Raw genomic sequence first — 23017 nt, 5'->3', positions numbered from 1 at the left:
CCTCCCGCACCAGATCATGCGCTCCACTAAGGACTAGGTCTAGAACTTTTCCTTCTCTCGTCGGTTCCTGTACTAGCTGCTCCATAAAGGAGTTCTTGATTTCATCAAGGAATTTTACCTCCCTAGCATGCCCCGATGTTACATTCAGCCACTGAATATCGGGGTAATTGAAATCACCCATTATTATTGTGTTCTCCAGTTTGCTTGCGTCCCTAATTTCCTTTAACATTTCTGCATCCGTCTGTTCATCCTGGCCAGGCGGACGGTAGTACACTCCTATCACTATCCTTTTCCCCTTTACACATGGAATTTCAATCCATAGTGATTCCAAGAAATGTTTTGTTTCCTGCAGAATTTTCAATCTATTTGATTCAAGGCTCTCCTTAATATACAATGCTACCCTTCCACCAATTCGATCTACCCTATCACTATGCTATAATTTGTACCTCGGTATGACAGTGTCCCACTGGTTAGCCTCCTTCCACCATGTCTCAGAAATGCCTATTATATCCAATTTTTCATTTAGTACAATATATTCTAACTGTCCCATCTTATTTCTTAGGCTCCTGGCATTCGCATATAGACATTTCAAATTATGTTCCTATTTACATCATGCTCTGTACTTGACAGTATTAATTTGCAATCTTTTGTCTGATTTTTATTTTATTTAAGGACACCTGATCTACTATGGTCTCTTTTGCAACCTCACTATCGGGATACCCTATCTTCGCTGTTTTGGTGATATCTTTGAAAGATACCTTATCCCGAACCATGCGCTTTTGAGCGACTGTCGGCCTTCCCTCAGTTTCTAGTTTAAAAGCTGCTCTATCTCAATGCCAGCAGTCTGGTCCTACCCTGGTTAAGGTGGAGCCCATCCTTTCCGAATAGGCTCTCCCTTCCCCAGAACGTTGCCCAGTTCCTAACGCTGGTCATACACTGGACTTGGTTATGATGTGTATGCCACAAGCATTCACATGTACACAGATTAAAACAGTACCAGTCTCCTGGTCGGATCACTCCTTTGTCTATTTAATTTAATACTACCTAGACCAATTCAGAGATTAACTGTGAAGACCTTTCAAACGAGAGGATTACAAAAGATAGATCCTGCTACTTTGCCCTCTTTATCAGAAAGATTCCCACTATCTTTCCCTGATTTAGATCTAGAAGAACAAATTACTACCTGGAATCAGGTTCTTTCAGAGGCACTTGACAATATTGCCCCTTTGCAAACAATGAAACCAAGGATAAAAAGATCTCAACCATGGTATCATTCTGGGCTGAAATTATGCAAGCAGCAAGTACGAAGAGCTGAACGACTATGGCATAAACGACAAACAATAGAATTAAAAGATAAATGTAAAAAATGCCAACGCTATTATATCAAGCAGCTGAAATTGGCAAAAACAAATTACTTTTCAAAACAAATACAGGATGCCTCAAACTCATCTAAACAGCTCTTTCGTATTCTGAAATACTTAACATCCAAACCAGGTTTACATACAGAGACAGTATGTATAGAATCTGAAACTTTGGCAAAATTCTTTATTTCAAAGACTGATGACTTAAGGCTGCAGTTTGATAAGCCAAAATAAAATAGAGAACTACTTGCTCTAAATTCACCTCTAGCCCTATCAGGAACATGGCATCAATTCGAGATCCCATCATTAATATTTCAAAAGCTGATATCACATATTTCACCAACATACAGTGCTTTAGATCCGATTCCATCTAACTGGCTGAAAAGTTCTTCAGTAAAACTACAAGTGCACTTATATCTAAACATTATAAAAAGCCTTACAGAAGGAACAGTTCCAACAACACTTAAAGAGGCACTGGTAAAGCTTATCTTGAAAAAACCTACCTTGGATCCATCTTCTCCTGGGAACTATCGACCGGTTTCTAATCTTCCATTTTTATCAAAAGTACTAGAAACGGTTGTATTTAATCAACTTCAATCCTATATTGAATCTAAAAACATCTTACACCCTAGACAATCAGGTTTTAGGAAGGGACATAGCACTGAAACGGTTAATACCTCGTTTCTAAGTGAAATACACGCTAGACTACAGCAGGGTTACTTTGCTTTAGTTATTTCATTGGACTTATCAGCTGCATTTGACCTGATAGATCATGTTCTCTTATTATATCGGCTAAAAGAAATTGGTATTGCAGGTACAATTTATGAATGGTTTGCCTCCTTCCTTGCAAATCGGTCTTTCAAAGTAGTCCAAAACAGTTCTACTTCAAAAATGTATCCCATTTCATGTGTGGTACCGCAAGGATCAGTCTTATTACCAATTCTGTTTAACATATATGTCAGCCCTCTTGCTTCACTTATCCAATCATTGGGTATTAGTTTTTACTCCTACGGCGATGATTTTCTCCTGATCCATTATGTCAAGCCACTAGATATTCAACTTATGCAAATTCAGAATGATCTCAAAGTAGTAGCTAGTTGGCTTAAATCAAATCATCTAGTCTTAAATCCAGACACGACTGGTGGTTGGGAGGCGGGGATAGTGCTGGGCAGACTTATACGGTCTGTGCCAGAGCCGGTGGTGGGAGGCGGGGCTGGTGGTTGGGGGGCGGGGATAGTGCTGGGCAGACTTATACGGTCTGTGCCCTGAAAAGGACGGGTACAAATCAAGGTAAGGTATACACAAAAAATGGCACATGTGAGTTTATCTTGTTGAGCAGACTGGATGGACCGTGCAAGTCTTTTTCTGCCGTCATCTACTATGTTACTATGTTACATCGTGGATAACAGGCCGTGATACTATTCCCGCTGTTATACCTACCTTATTTGATAAACCGATTCCAACAGTACAATCGTTTAGATATCTAGGAGTCATTATTGACTCAGCTTTATCATTTAACAAACAAATATCCGTGGTAGTCAGGAACTCTTTCTAACATCTTCGAAAAGTACGCTCAATTAGAAATTCAATTGATAAAGCCTCACTATGCACACTAACACATGCATATATCACAACACGCTTTGACTACTGTAATAGTATTTATGCAGGTCTTACAAAGATAAATATAAAATGTTTACAGATGATACAGAACACTGCAGCTCGTGTTATCTGCAGAGCCTCTAACAGGGCCGGTCTTAGCAAGTGCGGGGCCCTATGCAGACCAATTTGGTGGGGCCCCATCCTAGCCCCATCCCCACCATAGCCCCGCCCCCACCCTAGCTCTACCCCATTGATAAAATTATTCCATTTTTAGAACATTTTTTTATTTATGAAATTTCAAATACTACTACTACTACTACTACTTAACATTTCTAGAGCGCTACTAGGGTTACGCAGCGCTGTACAATTTAACAAAGAGAGACAGTCCCTGCTCAAAGAGCTTACAATCTAATAGACAAGTGAACGGTCGGTCCGATCGGGGCAGTCAAAGACAAATGAAGCTAAACTTGTACAAAAAACTGATTGAAATAATAAGCACAATGCTATCATGAAACCTCCCTTCCCCAGAAATTATTCAGTTCAAGTCCACTACAATTAGTAGTTCCAATTCTCATAACAAAGGAGAATAAAGGAAAAATATTAAGAAAAGATTCAGTACTTTCAAATTCCCCTATTACTCTGTAACCCATATATGCAATAAAATAAAAATGAAATGAAAAGATATACAATAAAATTAAGTGATATGTAAAATATAATGTACAATATAAAAACATATAGACCACCAAGGTATTAAAATTGTTTTAAAATATATACCACAACTCTCTGACTCAAGAAGACTCCGACTCTGTCATCCATAATTGTCTGACAACACACAGAAAAAAATAAGTAAAAAAAAAAAAAAGTCACAATTAATACCTTATACACCAATATACCAGCCATACGGAAAATGCAGATTATCAACAATATGAAGCTAGCAAGGGATCATAATATCACAATTCTCATGTAGAGCCACAAAACACCCTTTTAGAGAGAGTGTGTCATGATTTAGGCTCTACACCCTTTCCGATGTTTGGTGCCACCTTAGTAAGGCCAACACACAATCTCTCCACTGCAAAACACTATACACAAACGTGTGCAAAAACACACTCATAACCTTAACAAACCATAAACAGCACTAATTGGGACAGGACGAGCTACAACCTTATGCGTGGCGTGGAAAGGCAACTGTAATTACACCGGGCTCTAAAACACCAGTGCACAACCTAGTGAAAAAAAACAAACAAAAAGGGCTGCAAACTATACGCTAGCAGAATACTGCACCTTCCTTGATCACACCTGAAAAACACATGAATGCAAAATACTGAACTGGAAAGTTACCTCAAGAAGTCAGACTCAGTATGTAGCAATACTACAAAAATTAAAACTTACATGAAAAATATCACAGATGCACATTTCCAAAAACTAACATATTCCAATTAATAAATCCTGAATAAAATAGTTTTTTCTACCTTTGTTGTCTGGTGACTTTGTTTTGCAAGCCTTGTCTTGTAGGGAACCTTTTCTGTCCTTTGCGAAAGAGAAAGTGACTTTGAGGACGGTTTCTTCCTTTGTTCCTAAAGTGGTTTCAGCGTTCCATGTAAATCAAGTGATCTCGTTACCGGTGTTGGGGGATCGTTCGGGGGATGCCTCTCAGCGTCGGTTGGCTAAGTTGGATGTTCGGCGCGCCTTGCGGTCCTATTTGAGCAGAACGAGAGAATTCCGGGCTTCGGATAGGTTGTTCGTTTTGTTTGGAGGTCCCAAGAGAGGGGCTGCGGCCTCCAAGGGGACTCTGGCTAGGTGGTTGAAGGAGGCTATTGCCTCGGCTTATTTGTTGAGGCGGCGTGCGGTGCCCCCGTTACTTAAGGCGCATTCAACTCGGGGGGTTGCTGCTTCCTGGGCGGAGAGTAGTTTTGTTCCTCCGCTGGATATTTGTAAGGCAGCGGCATGGTCGTCCATTCATTCCTTTGTGAAGCATTATAGGATTGACGTTCAGGCAAAGGAGGATGCATGTTTTGGAGCGGCTGTGCTGTCTTCTGCGTTTCGAGGGTCCCACCCTTAAGTTTCTACTGCTTTGGTACTTCCCGCGCGTCTTGACCGGTCTGGAGGGTCGCTGAGGAAGGTGAAATTAGGCCTTACCTGCTAATTTTCTTTCCTCTAGACCCTCCAGACCGGTCAAGAGCCCGCCCTATGGATTTTCAGAGATCTTGTTCGTATCAGAAGTATTTGAGCCGTGTTCTGCTATGACTATTCCTTTTCTTTCTTTGGGCCGGAGAGTTTTCTTCGCCCATAATACTTGACAGCGTGGGGCGCTTGTCGTTCCGTCTGTCTGAGCACACTGTTGGTGTTGACTATTGGTTTTCCAGGTACAGGGGTTTTCTAGATTCAGAGTTCAGGTTGCAGGGGGTTTTTCTCTGCTTTGCTAAGTGTATACTGGCTGTTGTGGGATGGGCACAGGTTATATGTACATAGTTGAAGTTAGTGTTCTCAGTCTCCCTCTGCTGGTAGGCGAGCATGCTGGCTCAGTATCCGATTGTGCTGCTATCTGTCCTCTTAACTCTGTTTCCAGGGCTTCCTTTCCATTTATTTCTTTACTTTCCGCCTTTCTTCTTCATTTCTTGCCCTACATCCGTAATTAAAAGCTGGGTCCTCTGCAGACTTGACTGTCCAGTGGATCCAGCTTCTGCCTATTTTCTATATCCATGTGCACTTTTTCTCTCTTCCTTTTCCCTCACCTCATCTCCTTCCTCACTCTTCCCTCGCTCCATCCATGTCCAGCATTTCTTCTCTCTCCTCCATCCACCCATGTCCAGCGACCCTCCTGTCCCCCCTGCCATCCATCTATGTCCAGCAACCCCCCTGTCCCTTCTGTCCTCCCCTGCCATCCACCTATGTCCAGAAACCCCCTCCCCTGCCATCCACCCATGTCCAGCGACCCTCCTGTCCCCCCTGCCATCCATGTCCAGCAACCCCCCCTGTCCCCTATGCCCTCCCCTGCCATCTACCCATGTCCAGCGACCCACCTGTGCCCCCTGCCCTCCCCTGCCATCCACCTATGTCCAGAAACCCCCTCCCCTGCCATCCACCCATGTCCAGCGACCCTCCTGTGCCCCCTGCCCTCCACCTATGTCCAGAACCCCCCTCCCCTGCCATCCACCCATGTCCAGCGACCCTCCTGTCCCCCCTGACATCCATGTCCAGCAACCCCCCTGTCCCCTATGCCCTCCCCTGCCATCCACCCATGTCCAGTGACCCTCCTGTGCCCCCTGCAATCCCCTGCCATCCCCCTATGTCCAGAAGCCCTCCTCCCCTCCATCCACACCATGTCCAGCGACCCTCCTGCCCAACTGCCATCCACCTATGTCCAGTAACACCCCCCCCGTCCCCCCTGCCCTCCACCCATGTCCCGCAACGCGAGTCTCCTCGTTCCCCTGCTGCTCCCCCTCCCTCCAGCCACCTGAGACATCTCCCGTCTGACCCCCCCTCCCCAACCCGCCAAACGACCCTCTTCTGTCGCCCGCACCTCACCTGACCCGACCCAGCATTTAAAAAAAACCTCCAAGCGGCGGTGCCGGTGCCTCGCGTCTGAGGGAAGAAAACTTGCTTCGTCGTTGGCCGGCCTTCCCTCAAGTCCCGCCCTTGCGGAAGTTACATCAGAGGGCGGGACTTGAGGGAAGGCCGGCCAACGAGGTACTGGATTTGAGCTTTCTACCTAAGAACCTAAGTTTGGCTTCCAGAACCTCTCTCCCAAATTTTCCTATGTCATTGGTACCCACATGTACCAAGACAGCCAGCTCCTCCCTGTTTTTAGGCTGCTTGTATCACCTCCCAAATTAGTACTCACCAGCCACCCACAATTTAGGGAGATAAAAGACTAGGAAGGCCGGCATATGAGAAAAGCAATTCTTTAATTACCAAGAGTAAGTTACAATTACAAATGCTAGTTTCTCATGGGGAGTGCAGGGGACCCAAACATATGGTTTACCTCTGCCTCTCCCCATCGTAATGCTCTAGTTCAATTGTTTATATACCTTTTGTGTTAAGCAAGGCTTCAGCACTTATCTTCTTCAGGGATCATTCAGATTCTCTGTTCTCATCATCAATTTTCCCTCAGGTCGCCAAATTTACATTCTCTTGTTTACACTAGTTTCTTTTCCCAAGGCCTGCTTGTAGGGATACCATAAATTCCAGAGATCATGCAGGCTCATCAATCTTTAACAGACTTCAGAGTCATACATCTCTGACGGACTCCAGAGTTGTACAGACTTTATCAATCTCTAACCTTTTAACCTATTTCATAATGCATAACTTGTGCTCATTATTTACATCCCCAGCACTATCTAAAATCCTATCTAGGTGACGGTTAGCCATACAGATGGTCAACCAACTCAGCCACTTTCTCTGGAGTTTGGGACTGATGATCTTGAACATGTTCCCTCACTACTGGACAACAACACTGAAGAAACTGCTCCAGGGCCATCAGGTTTTGGCAGTCCTCCAGGTTTTTAACTTCAGCTCCACTGTGCCACCACTGATGCTAGTATATTAGCTGAATCACAAACTCGCTGTATCATCCACCCCCTTTTTGCAAAGTCCAAAAATTTAGTCCGTAGGTCTCGTGGGTAATGGCATAATGGTTCAATAAAGCTTTGTGCACCTCCTCAAACTGGGAGCATGTCTCCATGGACAGTCCTTAGAATGCCTCAAGTGCTCTACCAATGAACTTTCCTTCCAGATAGCACACCCAGTCTTTCTGAGCAATCTCACTGAGGTGGAAAATTTTTTCAAAGGCAGTTAGGTATCCATCTGTGTCACCTCAAACATCATCAAATTGCGAAAACAAGTTGGGCCTGAACTAGGCTGTGGATCCTGCCTCGGGCACAGGGGCTTGGCTGGAGCTTTGGATACGAGCCACTTCGATCTCCACCTTTAATTTCTGCAGCTGGAACTCCCACTCCTTAAGCTGCTGTTCCTGTTCCTCTTGCCGCTGTCGCTCTTTCCGTTCCTCTCGCCACTGTCGCTCTTCCCATTCCTCTTATCGCTCTCGCAACTGCTGTTCATCTAGCCACTGTCACTCTAGCATATAGATCTGCTGGATTTCAGCTAGTGTGGCGTCCAGCCCTGCTAACTTCCAGGCCTCTGCCCTTAAGGGGTCTGCTCTCCCCACAGGAGAACTCTGCGCAGGCCAGTTCTGCAGGTCCTCACCACTGAGGCTATCCGGTTGCCCTTGTGTTAGGTCAGGCATCTCCAGTGTCTGCGGGCTGCTACTAGTCTCCATCAGCATGCTGCTAATCTCCTAACACTACCAAGAAAAAACTGAACAGGAAAGTGACCCTGTTAGTGCTGCACTTGTTCACTGTGCTCTGTGTATGGAAGTTACAGAGACTCTGAACCACTCAGTGGATGGTGACCCTCAAACCACACACTGAGTCTGACAATCCCACCATGCTGCCACCAAAAAAGAAGGGCAATGTCTTAGCCACCCACCTGGGGTTACCCCACGGCCACTTAGAAGGTCTATCCCCAGCACAGCTCAGGTCCGTCTGTACTTGCCACTTGTGCTCTACACTAGCACCCTCCTCCCACTAACTGGGTCACAACCGCCTCTGGGCGAGTGTCCCACTCCCAAATTATCCCCAGTGATTTCTAGGTTCCTGGAGGCCACACTCCCAATGGTCCCTCAATTCCCAGAAAGCACTCACAGACCCAATACACAAACCAGCAGGATGCTTCATCAGTCCAGACAGAGAGACAATAAACTAAATATTGTTTATTGTCTTAAAAATTGAACAGTGGAACAAATAAAGTGCATTTAACAAACAATAACAGGTAACTGAAATATGGATCAATTATAACACTAACTAAACATTTGCATACAGTCTAAACAGTGCCTGGGAAGATAAGGACCAATAATTCGCCAACCTCAGCAAAGAGATCTGTCTCTCTTTTCTCCCGGGCTAAGACTGAAGCAACAACCAGCAACAGCTGCTGGGTAATTTCAAACTCCAGGCCAATCAGAGCCCGGTCAACAAGTTTTAGAAGTATACTGCTCAAAGTACTGTAGATTCACTTCTTCACTGAGTGAAATGGGACATTCAATTTTCTACAACAGCTTTAACATAAATATGCGCCGCCTGCTGGCCAAACTAAGGAAATGCATTTCAGAATTAATAAAGGCAATTTTACAGGCTTAAAACACACTGTTCTGACACAAGTACCAACTATGTTCAGAATCTGGACTGGCATAAAAATTCTGGGGGTCTTTTACTAAGGCACGCTCATGTTTTTAGAGCGCCCTAAAATTGGGCATGCGCTAAACATTAGAGACGCCCATAGGAATGCATTGGTGTCTCTAACATTTAGCACGCACCTATTTTTACTGCGAGCTAAAAAAAGAACGTGTGCCTTAGTAAAAGACCCCCTCTAAGCACAATATAAAACCATCAGCAAAGGAAAATTGTCAATTTGCAGCATAAAAAAATAATGGGGGCCAAGGTAATGCCCACAGGTACACAGCCTGAAACTTTTCCAACAAAACTGGGAGAAGGGACAGCTCTACCTGGTCCCCCCTTTAGGACTGCACTAATCAGAGAGATGCGGCTGCTCTGAACAGGTCTGAGTACTCCTACACTTACATGCTAGCTCACTGTTGAATGTCCTGCCCAGCTGATATCAGCAGATGACTGGGGAAGGGGACAGATAAGTGCTTGTGCTTCTCAATCCTCTGTTGGATGCACACCTAACCTATCAGGGTTACAATGATGAATAACCATGCAATAAATGTGCATGTATTGCTTCTAATATATGCATATCTTTCTGAACACCTGACCTGCTAGATGTGCCTCCAATAGAGGTCTGAAAAGTATTGGACTAGATGATAGTAAGAGAAGAACCCCTGTCAGGAACTAATGCAATTCAAATTCTTGCATTCTCTTGGTCTATTACACTCCCAAAAGGCATGGGTCATATAATCCGGACTACTGGGGAATGTACCATAACATACATATTGTCAGGGCTGGCCCAGCCATTAAGCAGGTTAGGCATCTACTTATGGCAGCAGCATCTGATGGGCAGAAAGATAGCAGCATCTCTTCCCCGCTTCCCTATCCTCCCTTCCCCATATCCTGCGTTTAACATTTCCCCCTTTCCTGCTCCTGCCATCACAACTTTGCTTGTTACTGGATCCAGGCTGATGTAGCAACACTCAGCACTGGCATGGGACCTTTAAATGCAGGCCCATGCTCACATAACTGCCGTATGCCACCCTTCACACAACATAGTAACATAGTAGATGACTGCAGAAAAAGACCTGCACGGCCCATCCAGTCTGCCCAACAAGATAAACTTGTATGTGCTACTTTTTGTGTATACCTTACCTTGATTTGTATCTGTCATTTTCAGGGCACAGACTGTATAAATCTGCCCAGTACTATCCCCGCCTCCCAACCACCAGCCCCGCCTCCCACCACCGGCTCTGCCACCCAATCTCGGCTAAGCACAAGAAAAACTCTTGTGTCGGGGAGAAGACAGGACACAATAGCACAAATGTGAACCTGTGTCTAAACGTCCTACACTGGCGCTCAGTGTTTGCGATGCTGGACCAGATCCAGTAAGAAGTAGGAATGGTAGAAGCAAGAAAGAGTGGGAGATTGTGAACATGGGATTGGGGGGATGGAAGGGTAGGGAGTGAAAAGGGGGAAGCAGGCCAACTGGGAGGAAGGGGAGGAAGAGATGGGGAGATGCTGAACTATGGGAAGGAGGGAAGATAGGGAGAGGGAGAAGAAGGGGAGATGCTGGACTATGGGGAGGATAGGAGAAGGGAACAGGAAATGGACCATGGGGGTGGACGCCACACAGCTCATGGTTCGCTTAGGGCAACAGATACCCTTGGTCAGGCTCTTTATATTGGAAGATGAAAGACTGAATAAGGTACCACCTGAAAAGGGCAGAAGACACAAAGAAGCAGAGAATATGATAGCAAACAACCTCCTTCCAGTCTACCCAACTTTCAGTGCTTAGCCCTTGGTTCATTTCTGGTTTCCATTCAGAAATCTCTGTGCTTATCCCATACATTATACTACTGTTTTTGACTGCAACAATTGCAGGGAAAAGCAATCCTGGTGAATGTTCTCCTCTTGCAGTTATGCCCATAGGTACTTACTACTTTGAGAAAGTTGATATTGTTGGTGGGAAAAATCCAATCCTAGTAACTGAAACTAAGTGCAGCTCAATCTCTGTCTTCTGAGAAACACAACAGTTATGTTTAATCTGCAATACCTGGCATTGGTTCTGAAGCACTGGTATCAATATTCATGGAGGTTAAAGATGAACCATTACTGAGGGTTTTGCTGAACAAAGGAGTACTAGGTACTGTGGCCGTGCTCACAACTTCTAGATAAGAAAATAAAAATTAAGACCTTAGAAATAATAATCAGAAAACAGGTTTTTAGTAAATATGCTTTTTTTTCCCAGTGTCCACCATTTATTTATTAATTAGGATTTATTTACCACCTTTTTAAAAAAATTCACTCAAGACAGTGTACAGTAAGAATAAATCAAACATAAGCAATAGACAATTACAGCAGTAAAAATATTCAGATAACAATACAAAGTGGTATAGTATACTACTTACCATGTGCTGTACTTACTGTAAGACAGATTTAGATGGAACTGTGTAGGATGCCATTAGGGTAATTTTAAGAAGTTATTTACAGGGGTAATTACCAACTTATCCAGGTAAACTGAAGTCTAATGTGCCCAGCTATTACCTGGTTAAAAGAACATAACATGGCCCAACAGCATACGTACTTTTAGCCAGGTAAAAGGTAGGTGGTTATTGGGATGAAGAGCATACTTTTCTCAAGAGAAGGGTACATATGTGATTTCATTTCAAATCAACAAGCTTTGGGCCCTGTTTACTAAGCCGTGCTGTAGGCACGCACTTTTTAGCGCATGCTAAAGATAGAGACATCCATAGTGAGTGTCTCTATCGTTAGCGTGCGCTAAAATGTTTGTGTGCCTAGAGCATGGCTTAGTAATATATTTGTACTTTCAATTTGAAAATTGATTTAGAGTCCATGGTTTAAAAGTATATACAAGCTTTGCAGCTATTTGGTACTTTAGGTGAGAATTTTGTAAACACCTGTGTCTTTTACCCACAAATTGTACACTAATTTTCAAAGTAAAGTTACACATGCCTCACTTGCTAAATGTGTACACATAGCTTTCTGAATGAAAAATATATGTTTTCAGAAATGTGTGTGTAAGTACACGCATAGGTGGGACCCCGATCAAATTCTGTAGTCAGGATACCTCTTCAATTATGCGCATACAGGCACTTACCTATAGATGGTCAATTTTCAAAAAGCCCATTTTGGTGGGTAAACACAGTTCCTCACCTGTAGCAGGTGTTCTGAGGACAGCAGGATAGGAATCTTCACATATAGGTGATGTCATTCGATGGCGCTCACCCAAGAAGTTGTTTTTACAGCACTTTCCAAAAATTGGATAATTTCTCACCGTGCACGTGTGCCTGTTCCCACCTGCTCTTAGAATACAACTCCACAGACAGAAGATGGGTTGTGATGATTCCTATTTTGCTGCCCTCAAAGAACACCAGCCACAGGTTAACTGTGTTTTCCAATGACAAGCAGGATAGCTGAATTCTCATATATGGAACTAACTAGCTATATGTTGCCTTCCACATTAAAAATGGGGAAAACAGAACCGAGAGGTTGCTGCAACAAAGTATTTTAGACAGCAACAAGTCTTATTTTATACGTTTTAATTTTTATTTTTTTGAAGGGTAAGATGGATTTTGATTTTGACCCCAAATAGATTGTGAAGAACTGTTTAGCCAACCTATCATCATTATCAGGAATCCTATTCTAGACAGTAATGAGAAGTGAATCTGTAGACTGAAATCCAAGTTGCAGCCCTGTAAATTTCTTCTATGAAGGTCTACCTCTTGCCACACTGTCCTCATTTGGGTTCCAGGGCTCTGTCCTCTCCTGGTTCTCCTCCTATCTCTCCTACCGCACCTTCAGAGTTCACTCTCATGGGAGTTCCTCCACCCCCATCCCGCTCTCTGTTGGTGTTCCCCAGGGATCTGTCCTTGGACCCCTTCTCTTCTCAATCTACACCTCTTCCCTGGGCTCCCTGATCTCATCTCATGGTTTCCAGTATCATCTCTATGCTGATGACACCCAGCTGTATCTCTCCACACCAGACATCACCGCCGAGACCCAGGCAAAGGTATCAGCCTGCTTATCCGACATTGCTGCCTGGATGTCCAACCGCCACCTGAAACTGAACATGGCCAAGACCGAGCTCATCGTCTTTCCACCAAAACCTACTTCTCCTCTTCCTCCACTTTCTATCTCAGTTGATAACACCCTCATCCTCCCCGTCTCATCTGCCCACAACCTCGAAGTCATCTTTGACGCCTCCCTCTCCTTCTCTGCGCATATCCAGCAGATAGCCAAGACCTGTCGCTTCTTCCTCTTTAACATCAGCAAAATTTGCCCTTTCCTCTCTGAACACACCACCCGAACTCTCGTCCACGCTCTCATTACCTCTCGCCTTGACTACTGCAACTTACTCCACACCGGTCTCCCACTTAGCCATCTATCCCCCCTTCAATCTGTTCAGAACTCTGCTGCACGTCTTATATTCCGCCAGAACCGATATACTCATATCACCCCTCTCCTCAGGTCACTTCACTGGCTTCCAATCAGATACCGCAATCAATTCAAGCTTCTCCTTCTTACCTACAAAAGCACTCAGTCTGCCGCCCCTCACTACCTTTCTACCCTCATCTCCCCTTACGTTCCCACCCGAAACCTCCGTTCACAGGACAAATCCCTCCTCTCAGTACCCTTCTCCACCACCGCCAACTCCAGGCTCCTCTCATTCTGCCTCCCCTCACCCTATGCCTGGAACAACCTTCCTGAGCCCTTACGTCAAGCCCCCTCCCTGCCCATCTTCAAGTCTTTGCTTAAAGCCCACCTCTTCAATGCTGCATTGGGCACCTAACTCTTACCGTTCAGTAAATCCAGACTGCCCCAATTTGACTGCCCCTTTCTGACTGACTGTTCACTTGTCTTTTAGATTGTAAGCTCCTTGAGCAGGGACTGTCCCTCTATGTCAAATTGTACAGCGCTGCGTAACCCTAGTAGCGCTTTAGAAATGTTAAGTAGTAGTAGTAAGTAGGCTACCAATGTTGCCATATCTCTGACATTATGAGCTGTGATATGTCCCTTTAATGTTAGACCTGCCTGGGTAAATGCAGTCTGCTAGCCAAATGGAGAGTGTGCATTTGTCAACAACAGCCCCCATCCTGTTAAGCTCAAAACAAATGAAAAGTTAGATGGACTTTCTATGGGCTTTAGCTCACTCCAGTTAGAAGACCACAAGGCTCTCATACAGTCCAAAGCATGCAGTATGCTTTTCATCTTTGTGGAAAAAAAGACTGGCAGGACTACTGACTGGTTAAGACAGAAATCTGACAGTATCTTTGGAATGAACTTTGGATGGGTACACAGAACCACTGTATTGTAGAAAAACTTTATGTAAGGTGGATTGTTACTAGAGCCTGGAACTCACTAATCCCGCGAGCTAAAGTAACAGTCAGCAAAACTAAGATTCTCCAGGTTTTTTTTGCTTCAAATGGCAGGTACCTAGTGGCTCAAAAGCAGCTTTCATCAGCTGGGTGAGAGCAACATTAGCGTCCCACAACACTATGGGTGGCTTAATGGGAGGCTTCAAAAAAACCCAAGTCCCGCATGAATCAAATAACTAAAGGCTGTGCAGAGATGGATTTACCTTTTACTCAATAAGATCCAATTGCACAAAGGTAAACCTTAACAGAGTTGGTCTTGAAGCCTGACTCTGAAAGGTGTTGGTGGTGTTCAAACAGTTTTTGTATGGGACAGGAAAAGGGATCTAAGGCCATGCCCTCACATCAGACAGCAAATCTTTTCCATTTAAAAACATACAACCTCACAATCGATGCTCTTCTAGAAGCAAACAAACCTGAGATACACTATCAGACAAAGCTCAGAGAAGGTGTCACAATCCCGGGGTCATTCACGGCGCACCGGGCGTGTGCAGCCCCAACGGCACTAGTGCACTTAGCCCCTCCTTCCCCGACATGCCAGCATAGAGGAACATGGCTCAACCTATCCCTGGGACCGTTCAGCCACAATGATACTGACGCAGCACACTTGTCTCCTCCCTCTCTGGAGTCTCTCTACACCGGGTGAGAGCGCGGCTACTGCTGAAGACAGATGCCCTCACCTTTTACGGGAGAGCCAGCTCGTGGCTCACTGCTTCAGCTACTTCCATGTTGGCTACAATGGTGTGTTTCTTCTTTCGTTGCTTCCCGTTTGATTCTGCGGCTGTCTAACATTGTTAGCCTGGACCTGACTCTGCTTGCTTTCCGCTAGCTGCCTACCTGAACCTGATAACTTGGACCTAACTCTGCTTTCTGCTAGCCGCCTACCTGAACCTGATAACTTGGACCTAACTCTGCTTTCTGCTAGCTGCCTGCCTGAACCTGACCCTGCTTTCTGCTAGCCATCTGTTTGAACCTGTAAGTCTGAACCTGACTCTGCATTCTGCTACCCGCCTGCCTGAACCTGTTAGCCTGGACCTGACTCTGCTTTCTGCTAGCCATCTGCTTGAACCTGTAAGTCTGAACCTGACTCTGCTTTCTGCTAGCCACCTGCCTGAACCTGTTAGCCTGGACCTGACTCTGCTTGCTTTCTGCTAGATGCCCACCTGGACCTGTTAGCCTGAACCTGACTCTGCTTTCTGCTAGCCATCTGCCTGAACCTGTTAGCCTGGACCTGACTCTGCTTTCTGCTAGCCATCTGCCTGAACCTGTTAGCCTGGACCTGACTCTGCTTTCTGCTAGCCGTCTGCCTGAACCTGACTCTGCTTTCTGCTAGCTGCCCACTTGAACCTGTTTGCCTGAACCTGACTTCGCTTTCTGCTAGACGCCTAACTGAACCTGTAGGTCTGAAGACTCTGCTTTCTGCTAGCTGCCTGCGTGAACCTGTAGCCTGAACCTGACTCTACTCTCTGCTAGCCAGTTGCCTGTCTGATCCTGTAAGCCTGGGCCCATCTGTGCCTTCTGTTGCTGCCTACCTCTACTGGTAGCTGCCCTCCGGCTGAGGTAACTGCCCTGTCTTGCTCCTCTGCTGCCTAGACTACTCCTGTCTCTGGCACCTTTCCAGGTAGACTATCCTGCCCAGACCATCCTCAAGTCCTGTCGGCCGCCAGCATCCTGGGGCTCAACCGCTGGCGAACGGCGGTCATCGCAGGCAAAGAACTGGACTTTCCAACTGTTAGTCCTGGAACAGAATTCACACTTTTTGGCATGGTACTTCTGGTCTTGAAACAGTACAAGGGCTCACAACCGGTGGCTGTCACCGTGACTATCATGATGGACTCTGACTGACCATGACAGATAGCTGAGGCCATGAGTTTGTCAGACAAACCTGAGCTTCCTGATTTGGTACAGGCTATTCAGCAGCAATAGTCCCAGCCACACCATTATAAGTAAATAAGTGTTGCCATACTGGGGCAGACTGAAGGTCCTGAAGCCCAGTATCCTGTTTCCAACAGTGGCCAATCCAGGTCACAAGTACCTGGCAAGATCCCAAAACAGTACAATATATTTTATACTGCTTATCCCAGAAGCAGTTGATTTTCCCAAGTCTATTTTAATAATGACTACTACTACTACTTATCATTTCTATAGCGCTACAAGGCATACGCAGTGCTGTACACCATACACAAAAAAGACAGTCCCTGCTCAAAGACTTATAGACTTCTCTTTGGACTAGTACTGTAAACAACACTGGTAACCCCCCTCCCCCCATTGCTTAGATTAGACCAAACAGCTGGCATGGTTAAAAAGTGAGGTGAAGGAAGCTATTAGAGCTAAAAGAAAATCCTTCACAATACGGAAGAAGGATCCGACTGAAAATAATAAGAAACAACATAAGGAATGTCAAGTCAAATGCAAAGCGCTAATAAGGAAGGCAAAGAGGGACTTTGAAAAAAAAGATTGCGTTGGAGGCAAAAACACATAGTAAAATTTTTTTAGGTATATTAAAAGCAATAAGCTGGCAAAAAAATCAGTTGGACCGCTAGATGACTGAGGGGTAAAAGGGGCACTCGGGGAAGACAAAGCCGTACAGGAGAGATTAAATTAATTCTTTTCTTCTGTCTTCACCGAGGAAGATTTGAGAGAGACACCAGTGCCAGAAATGGTATTCAAAGCTGACAAGTCAGAGAAACTGAATGAAATCTCTATAAATCTGGAGGATGTAATGGCGCAATTTGACAAATTTAACAGCAGCAAATCTCCTGGACCGGATGGTATTCATCCCAGAGTACTGATAGAATTGAAAATGAACTTGCGGAACTATTGTTAGTAATATGTAATTTATCTTTAAAATCAAGCATGATACTGGAAGATTGGAGGTTGGCCAATGTAATGCCAATTTTTTAAAAAGTTCCAGACGAGATCCGGAAAATTATAGACCAGTGAGCTAGATGTCGGTGTCAGGCAAAATGGTAAAGACTATTATAAAGAACAAAATTACAGAGCAGATTCAAAAGTATGGATTGATGAGACAAAGCCAACATGGATTTAGTGAAGGGAAATCTTGCATCACCAATCTATTACATTTCTTTGAAGGGGTGAACAAACATGTGGATAAAGGTGAGCTAGTCAATATTGGTTTTCTTCTCTACCAGTAGAATTGATATGTGCAGGATACTTGGTTTGAATTTTATAGAGTTCACCTTTCTTTATAATTCTGCTTAACGTGGGTACTCTGTGAACATACTGTGTGACTCCTAAGGCAGACGCCTTTGTGCGTCGAAACACGGACCATGTCGGGTCCCTTGAATTATCAATAAAGTTTTTCAAAATCATCCCCCGAGTTGGTCTAGTCTGTGGTCAGCCTCTACTTCTTGTGTACTACATGAATTATAGCTACATAATGCAAGGTTCTACATTAGGAGTCACTGACCAGGAAAGGGATCTAGGTGTCATCGTTGATGATACGTTGGAACCCTCTGCTCAGTGTGCGGCAGCGGCGGCTAATAAAGCAAATAGAATGTTAGGTATTATTAGGAAAGGGATGGAAAACAAAAATGAGCACGTTATAATGCCTTTGTATCACTCCATGGTACGACTGCACCTCAAATATTGTGTTCAATTCCGGTTACTGTATCTCAAAAAAGATACAGTGGAATTAGAAAATGTACAGAGAAGGGCAACGAAAACAATAAAGGGGATGGGAAAGGCTAAAGTGGCTAGGCTCTTCAGCTTGGAAAAAAGATGGCTGAGGGAGATATGACAGAGGTCTATAAAATAATGAGTGGAATGGAACGGATAGATGTGAATCGCTTGTTTATTCTTTCCAAAAATACTAGGACTAGGGGGCACACAATGAAGCTACAAATTAGTAAATTTAAAACAAATCATCAGAGAAAATATTTTTTCACTCAACATGTAATTAAACTCTGGAATTTTATGACAGAGAATGTAGTAAAAGCCGTTGGCTTAGCGTGGTTTAAAAAAGGTTTGAATGGTTTCCTAAAGGAAAAGACCATATACCATTATTAAAATGGACTTGGAGCATTACGATCCAAGATGGCCGCACTCTACTGAGACGCTGCGGGTCTCGTATTCCTTGAAGACAAAAAAAATGCCAAAGCGTCAAGGGAGATTAGCGGTCAGAACCTCGCCGCTAACTCCCTCCTTACCTGGTCCTATCGATCGATGTTTGAGACCACAGGGAGTTTCTCAAGATAGCGGAATGCTGCCAGTAGGGAGTTCCGGCATTTTGGGAGAATTGGTCTCCCCTGGCCTGGACCACCTTGAGCCCCGCTATGCGCAAGCCACCTCCCCAACCAGTAGGTGCAAGCTCTTTTCTCGCTGACTCGACGGGGCCTCCCTGTGAAGGTACTATGGTCCCAGAAGAGTGTCGAATTGAGGACTCATTTTCATCACAGAAAGAAGAGACGTCACCACAGATTGAGGAGAGAGGAGCCGAAGGACAGAGTGAGAAGCAAGTGAAGACTTCTGAGATGTTTGATATACTGAAGGAATTGGTGATTAAACCAAAGGAGGTAACACTGGACGCGTTATGGGACTTAGTTTCTAACTTCGGTCAAACTTTCCTGAAGCAGTTTAATGAAATTGTATCTAAAGTAAACTTATTAGAAAATAACCTACAAAAGACAGAGGAAAAGATTAAAGTTATTGATGACAAAATTTTAAAAATGGATCAAAGAACTATGAAACTGGAAACATTACAACCTTTAATGACAAATGATTTAACAAATCTTTAGGAAAAAAATGGAAATCTTTGATAATTATACTAAAAATCATAATCTAAGATTTGTTAATTTTCCCAGGATAAAGACTGTTGCTCCTCTGGATATGTTAAAACGTTATATGCAGGACATTTTGAAAGTACCAGAGCAGAATATACCACAATTTACCTTGGCATATTATATCCCAGGAAAGGAACTGAATCAAATGCCTGAAACTTCAATGGATGTATCTCTTTTGCTTGAGACTTCTGATTCTGAACTTGCAACGGCCGCAACTCTGGTAGCGACCGCTGCATTATTACCTGATAAAAATTGGATCTTCCGTCTGTTTTTCCGTAATAAAGATAAACCCTTTTTGGGTTATAAAATATTACTATTTCCTGATGTCTCCAAGGAGACACGGAGAAGGAGGAAACAATTCTTGCTCCTTAAGCCCGAAGTACTGCACTTGGGGGGGTACCTTTTTCTTAAGATACCCCTGCAAGTGCATAGTAAGACTTGTTGAGAAGAAATATGTATTCACAGAACCAGCACATGCATCGGCTCTGATAGCCTCGGCAAAAAAAGGACAAGCAATAAGGAAATAATTAACTCACCTTAGTAGAGTTTGCGTTATCCTTTATTAATACTTTATATATATACTAGCCGTTCAGCCCGTAAAAACGGGCTAGTATAGGAGGGGGGGTTGAAAGGCCCCCCACCCCGTCGCCGAGTTCGCCGCTGACACTCCCCCTCCAGCGGGGCTGGTGGTTGGGAGGCGGAGATAGTGCAGGGCAGACTTATACGGTCTGTGCCAGAGCCAGTGGTGGGAAGCGGGACTGGTGGTTGGGAGGCGGGGATAGTGCTGGACAGACTTGTACGGTCTGAGGCAGGGCTGGTGGTTGGGAGGTGAGGATAGTGCTGGGCAGACTTAAACAGTCTGTGCCAGAGCCGGTGGTTGGGAGGCGGGGATAGTGCTGGGCAGACTTATACGGTCTGTGCCCTGAAGAGCACAGGTACAAATCAAAGTAGGGTATACACAAAAAGCAGCAAATATGAGTTATCTTGTTGGGCAGACTGGATGGACCGTGCAGGTCTTTTTCAGCTATCATCTACTATGAGTTCGTCTCCCCCCCCCCCCCCCCCCCGGAGCCGTCGCCACCCACCTTCCACCCGGTCGGGCCCTCGCTCCGCTATTGAAACAGCGAGGGCACGCAGCACACAGCTCTACTGCTGAGCTGCCGTGGCCTTCCTACTTCTCTGCCTGTGTCCCACCCTCGTGTGACGCAACGTCGTCGAGGGTGGGACACAGGCAGAGAAGAAGAAGGAAGGCCGATGGCAGCTCAGCAGAGCTGTGTGCCCTCACTGTTTCAATAGCGGAGCGAGGGCTCGACCGGGTGGAAGGTGAGTGGCGGCGGCGGCGGTGACTCCGGGTGGAAGGAGCGTTAGCGACTGCGGTGTCCCTCGCAAATGCGCAGTAGAGACCCTCTCTGTTCCGCCCTCGTCATCACTTATTGACGCGGGGGCGGGGCAGAGAGGGTCTTTACTGCGCATTTGCGAGTGAGTACGACACTTGCCATTTATATATACTGATATTTTTTTTTTTTTCTCCCTGAAGTCCTAAATTTTCAATCTGCTATTTATGGACTTGAGTGTCAATAATTACCTAAATGAATGTTAATTTCAATTGTTACAAATTTTATTTTTATGATGCTTTACCAATCAAGATGTTGTATAAATTTGATTAAACTGAATTAATAAATAAATAATATAAAAAAATAATAAAATAAAATGGACTTGGAGAAAATCCACTGCTTATTTCTAGGATAAATGTATTGTACTTTTTTGGGATCTTGCCAGGTACTTGTGACCTGGATTGGCCACTGTTGAAAACAGGATGCTGGGCTTGTCCCAGTATGGCAATACTTATGTACTTACGTAACAAGAGAAAAGTCTGCTTTAAATTGGGTGAAAGAGGAGAGAATCTTAAGATTAAGTGGCAGTTGATTCCAATAATTTATTTATTACATTTGTACCCCACATTTTCCCACCTATTTGCAGGCTCAATGTGGCTTACATAGTACAGTAGAGGCGTTTGCCAATTCGGTTGATCACAGATACAAAGTTATATTGTGGTCAGATGAGGTAGGTGTGGATCAGGCATCAAGGGGTCGAAGGAAATGAAGATTATAAGTTGTCCAGTACGATCATTAGTTATGCTGTGTTGCTGGGTGCTGGGATTTATGTTGAATCGTTGGGATAGGCCTTTTTGAAGAGGTGAGTTTTAAGTGCTTTCCTAAAGTTTAAGTAGTCACGGATTGTTCTCACAGCATTTGGGAGTCCGTTCCATAGTTTTTATTTATTTGTAGCATTTGTATCCCACATTTTCCCACCGATTTGCAGGCTCAATGTGGCTTACATTTGCCGTAATGGCGGTTGACATTTCCGGGTAGCAGAGTTACAAAGGCATTGCATTAAAGTGCATACATAACTAGTAAAGCGAATGCTACATACCTGTAGAAGGTATTCTCCGAGGACAGCAGGCTGATTGTTCTCACTGATGGGTGACGTCCACGGCAGCCCCTCCAATCGGAACACTTTTCTAGCAAAGTCCTTTGCTAGCCCTCGTGCGCCGATGCGCACCGCGCATGCGCGGCCGTCTTCCCGCCCGAACCGGCTCGTGTTCGTCAGTCCCATATGTAGCAAGACAAAACAAGGGAAGACACAACTCCAAAGGGGAGGCGGGCGGGTTTGTGAGAACAATCAGCCTGCTGTCCTCGGAGAATACCTTCTACAGGTATGTAGCATTCGCTTTCTCCGAGGACAAGCAGGCTGCTTGTTCTCACTGATGGGGTATCCCTAGCCTCCAGGCTCACTCAAAACAACAAACATGGTCAATTGGGCCTCGCAACGGCGAGGACATAACTGAGATTGACCTAAAAAATTTACCAACTAACTGAGAGTGCAGCCTGGAACAGAACAAACAGGGCCCTCGGGGGGTGGAGTTGGATCCTAAAGCCCAAACAGGTTCTGAAGCACTGACTGCCCGAACCGACTGTCGCGTCGGGTATCCTGCTGCAGGCAGTAATGAGATGTGAATGTGTGGACAGATGACCACGTCGCAGCTTTGCAAATCTCTTCAATAGTGGCTGACTTCAAGTGGGCCACCGACGCTGCCATGGCTCTAACATTGTGAGCCGTGACATGACCCTCAAGAGCCAGCCCAGCCTGGGCGTAAGTGAAGGAAATGCAATCTGTTAGCCAATTGGAAATGGTGCGTTTCCCCACAGCCACTCCCCTCCTGTTGGGATCAAAAGAAACAAACAATTGGGCGGACTGTCTGTTGGGCTGTGTCCGCTCCAGATAGAAGGCCAATGCTCTCTTGCAGTCCAATGTGTGCAGCTGACGTTCAGCAGGGCAGGAATGAGGACGGGGAAAGAATGTTGGCAAGACAATTGACTGGTTCAGATGGAACTCCGACACAACCTTTGGCAAGAACTTAGGGTGAGTGCGGAGGACTACTCTGTTATGATGAAATTTGGTGTAAGGGGCCTGGGCTACCAGGGCCTGAAGCTCACTGACTCTACGAGCTGAAGTAACTGCCACCAAGAAAATGACCTTCCAGGACAAGTACTTCAGATGGCAGGAATTCAGTGGCTCAAAAGGAGGTTTCATCAGCTGGGTGAGAACGACATTGAGATCCCATGACACTGTAGGAGGTT

The 23017-nt window shown here is 45.0% G+C and overlaps 1 protein-coding gene across 1 annotated transcript in view; it reads right to left on the bottom strand.

Annotated features, from left to right (window-relative positions):
• Positions 1 to 23017, bottom strand: part of LOC115471985 (histone acetyltransferase KAT2A-like) — a 754860-nt gene that overhangs the window by 415786 nt on the left and 316057 nt on the right. The window contains 1 exon segment of the mRNA XM_030205993.1: positions 11235 to 11348. Within this exon segment, the coding sequence (XP_030061853.1) occupies positions 11235 to 11348 (114 nt within the window).

Source organism: Microcaecilia unicolor, chromosome 6 (genome assembly GCF_901765095.1).
Source record: "Microcaecilia unicolor chromosome 6, aMicUni1.1, whole genome shotgun sequence".
Lineage (NCBI taxonomy): Eukaryota > Metazoa > Chordata > Amphibia > Gymnophiona > Siphonopidae > Microcaecilia > Microcaecilia unicolor.
The sequence above is the reverse complement of the archived record's forward strand: the minus strand, read 5'-3'. Positions and strand labels throughout refer to the sequence as shown.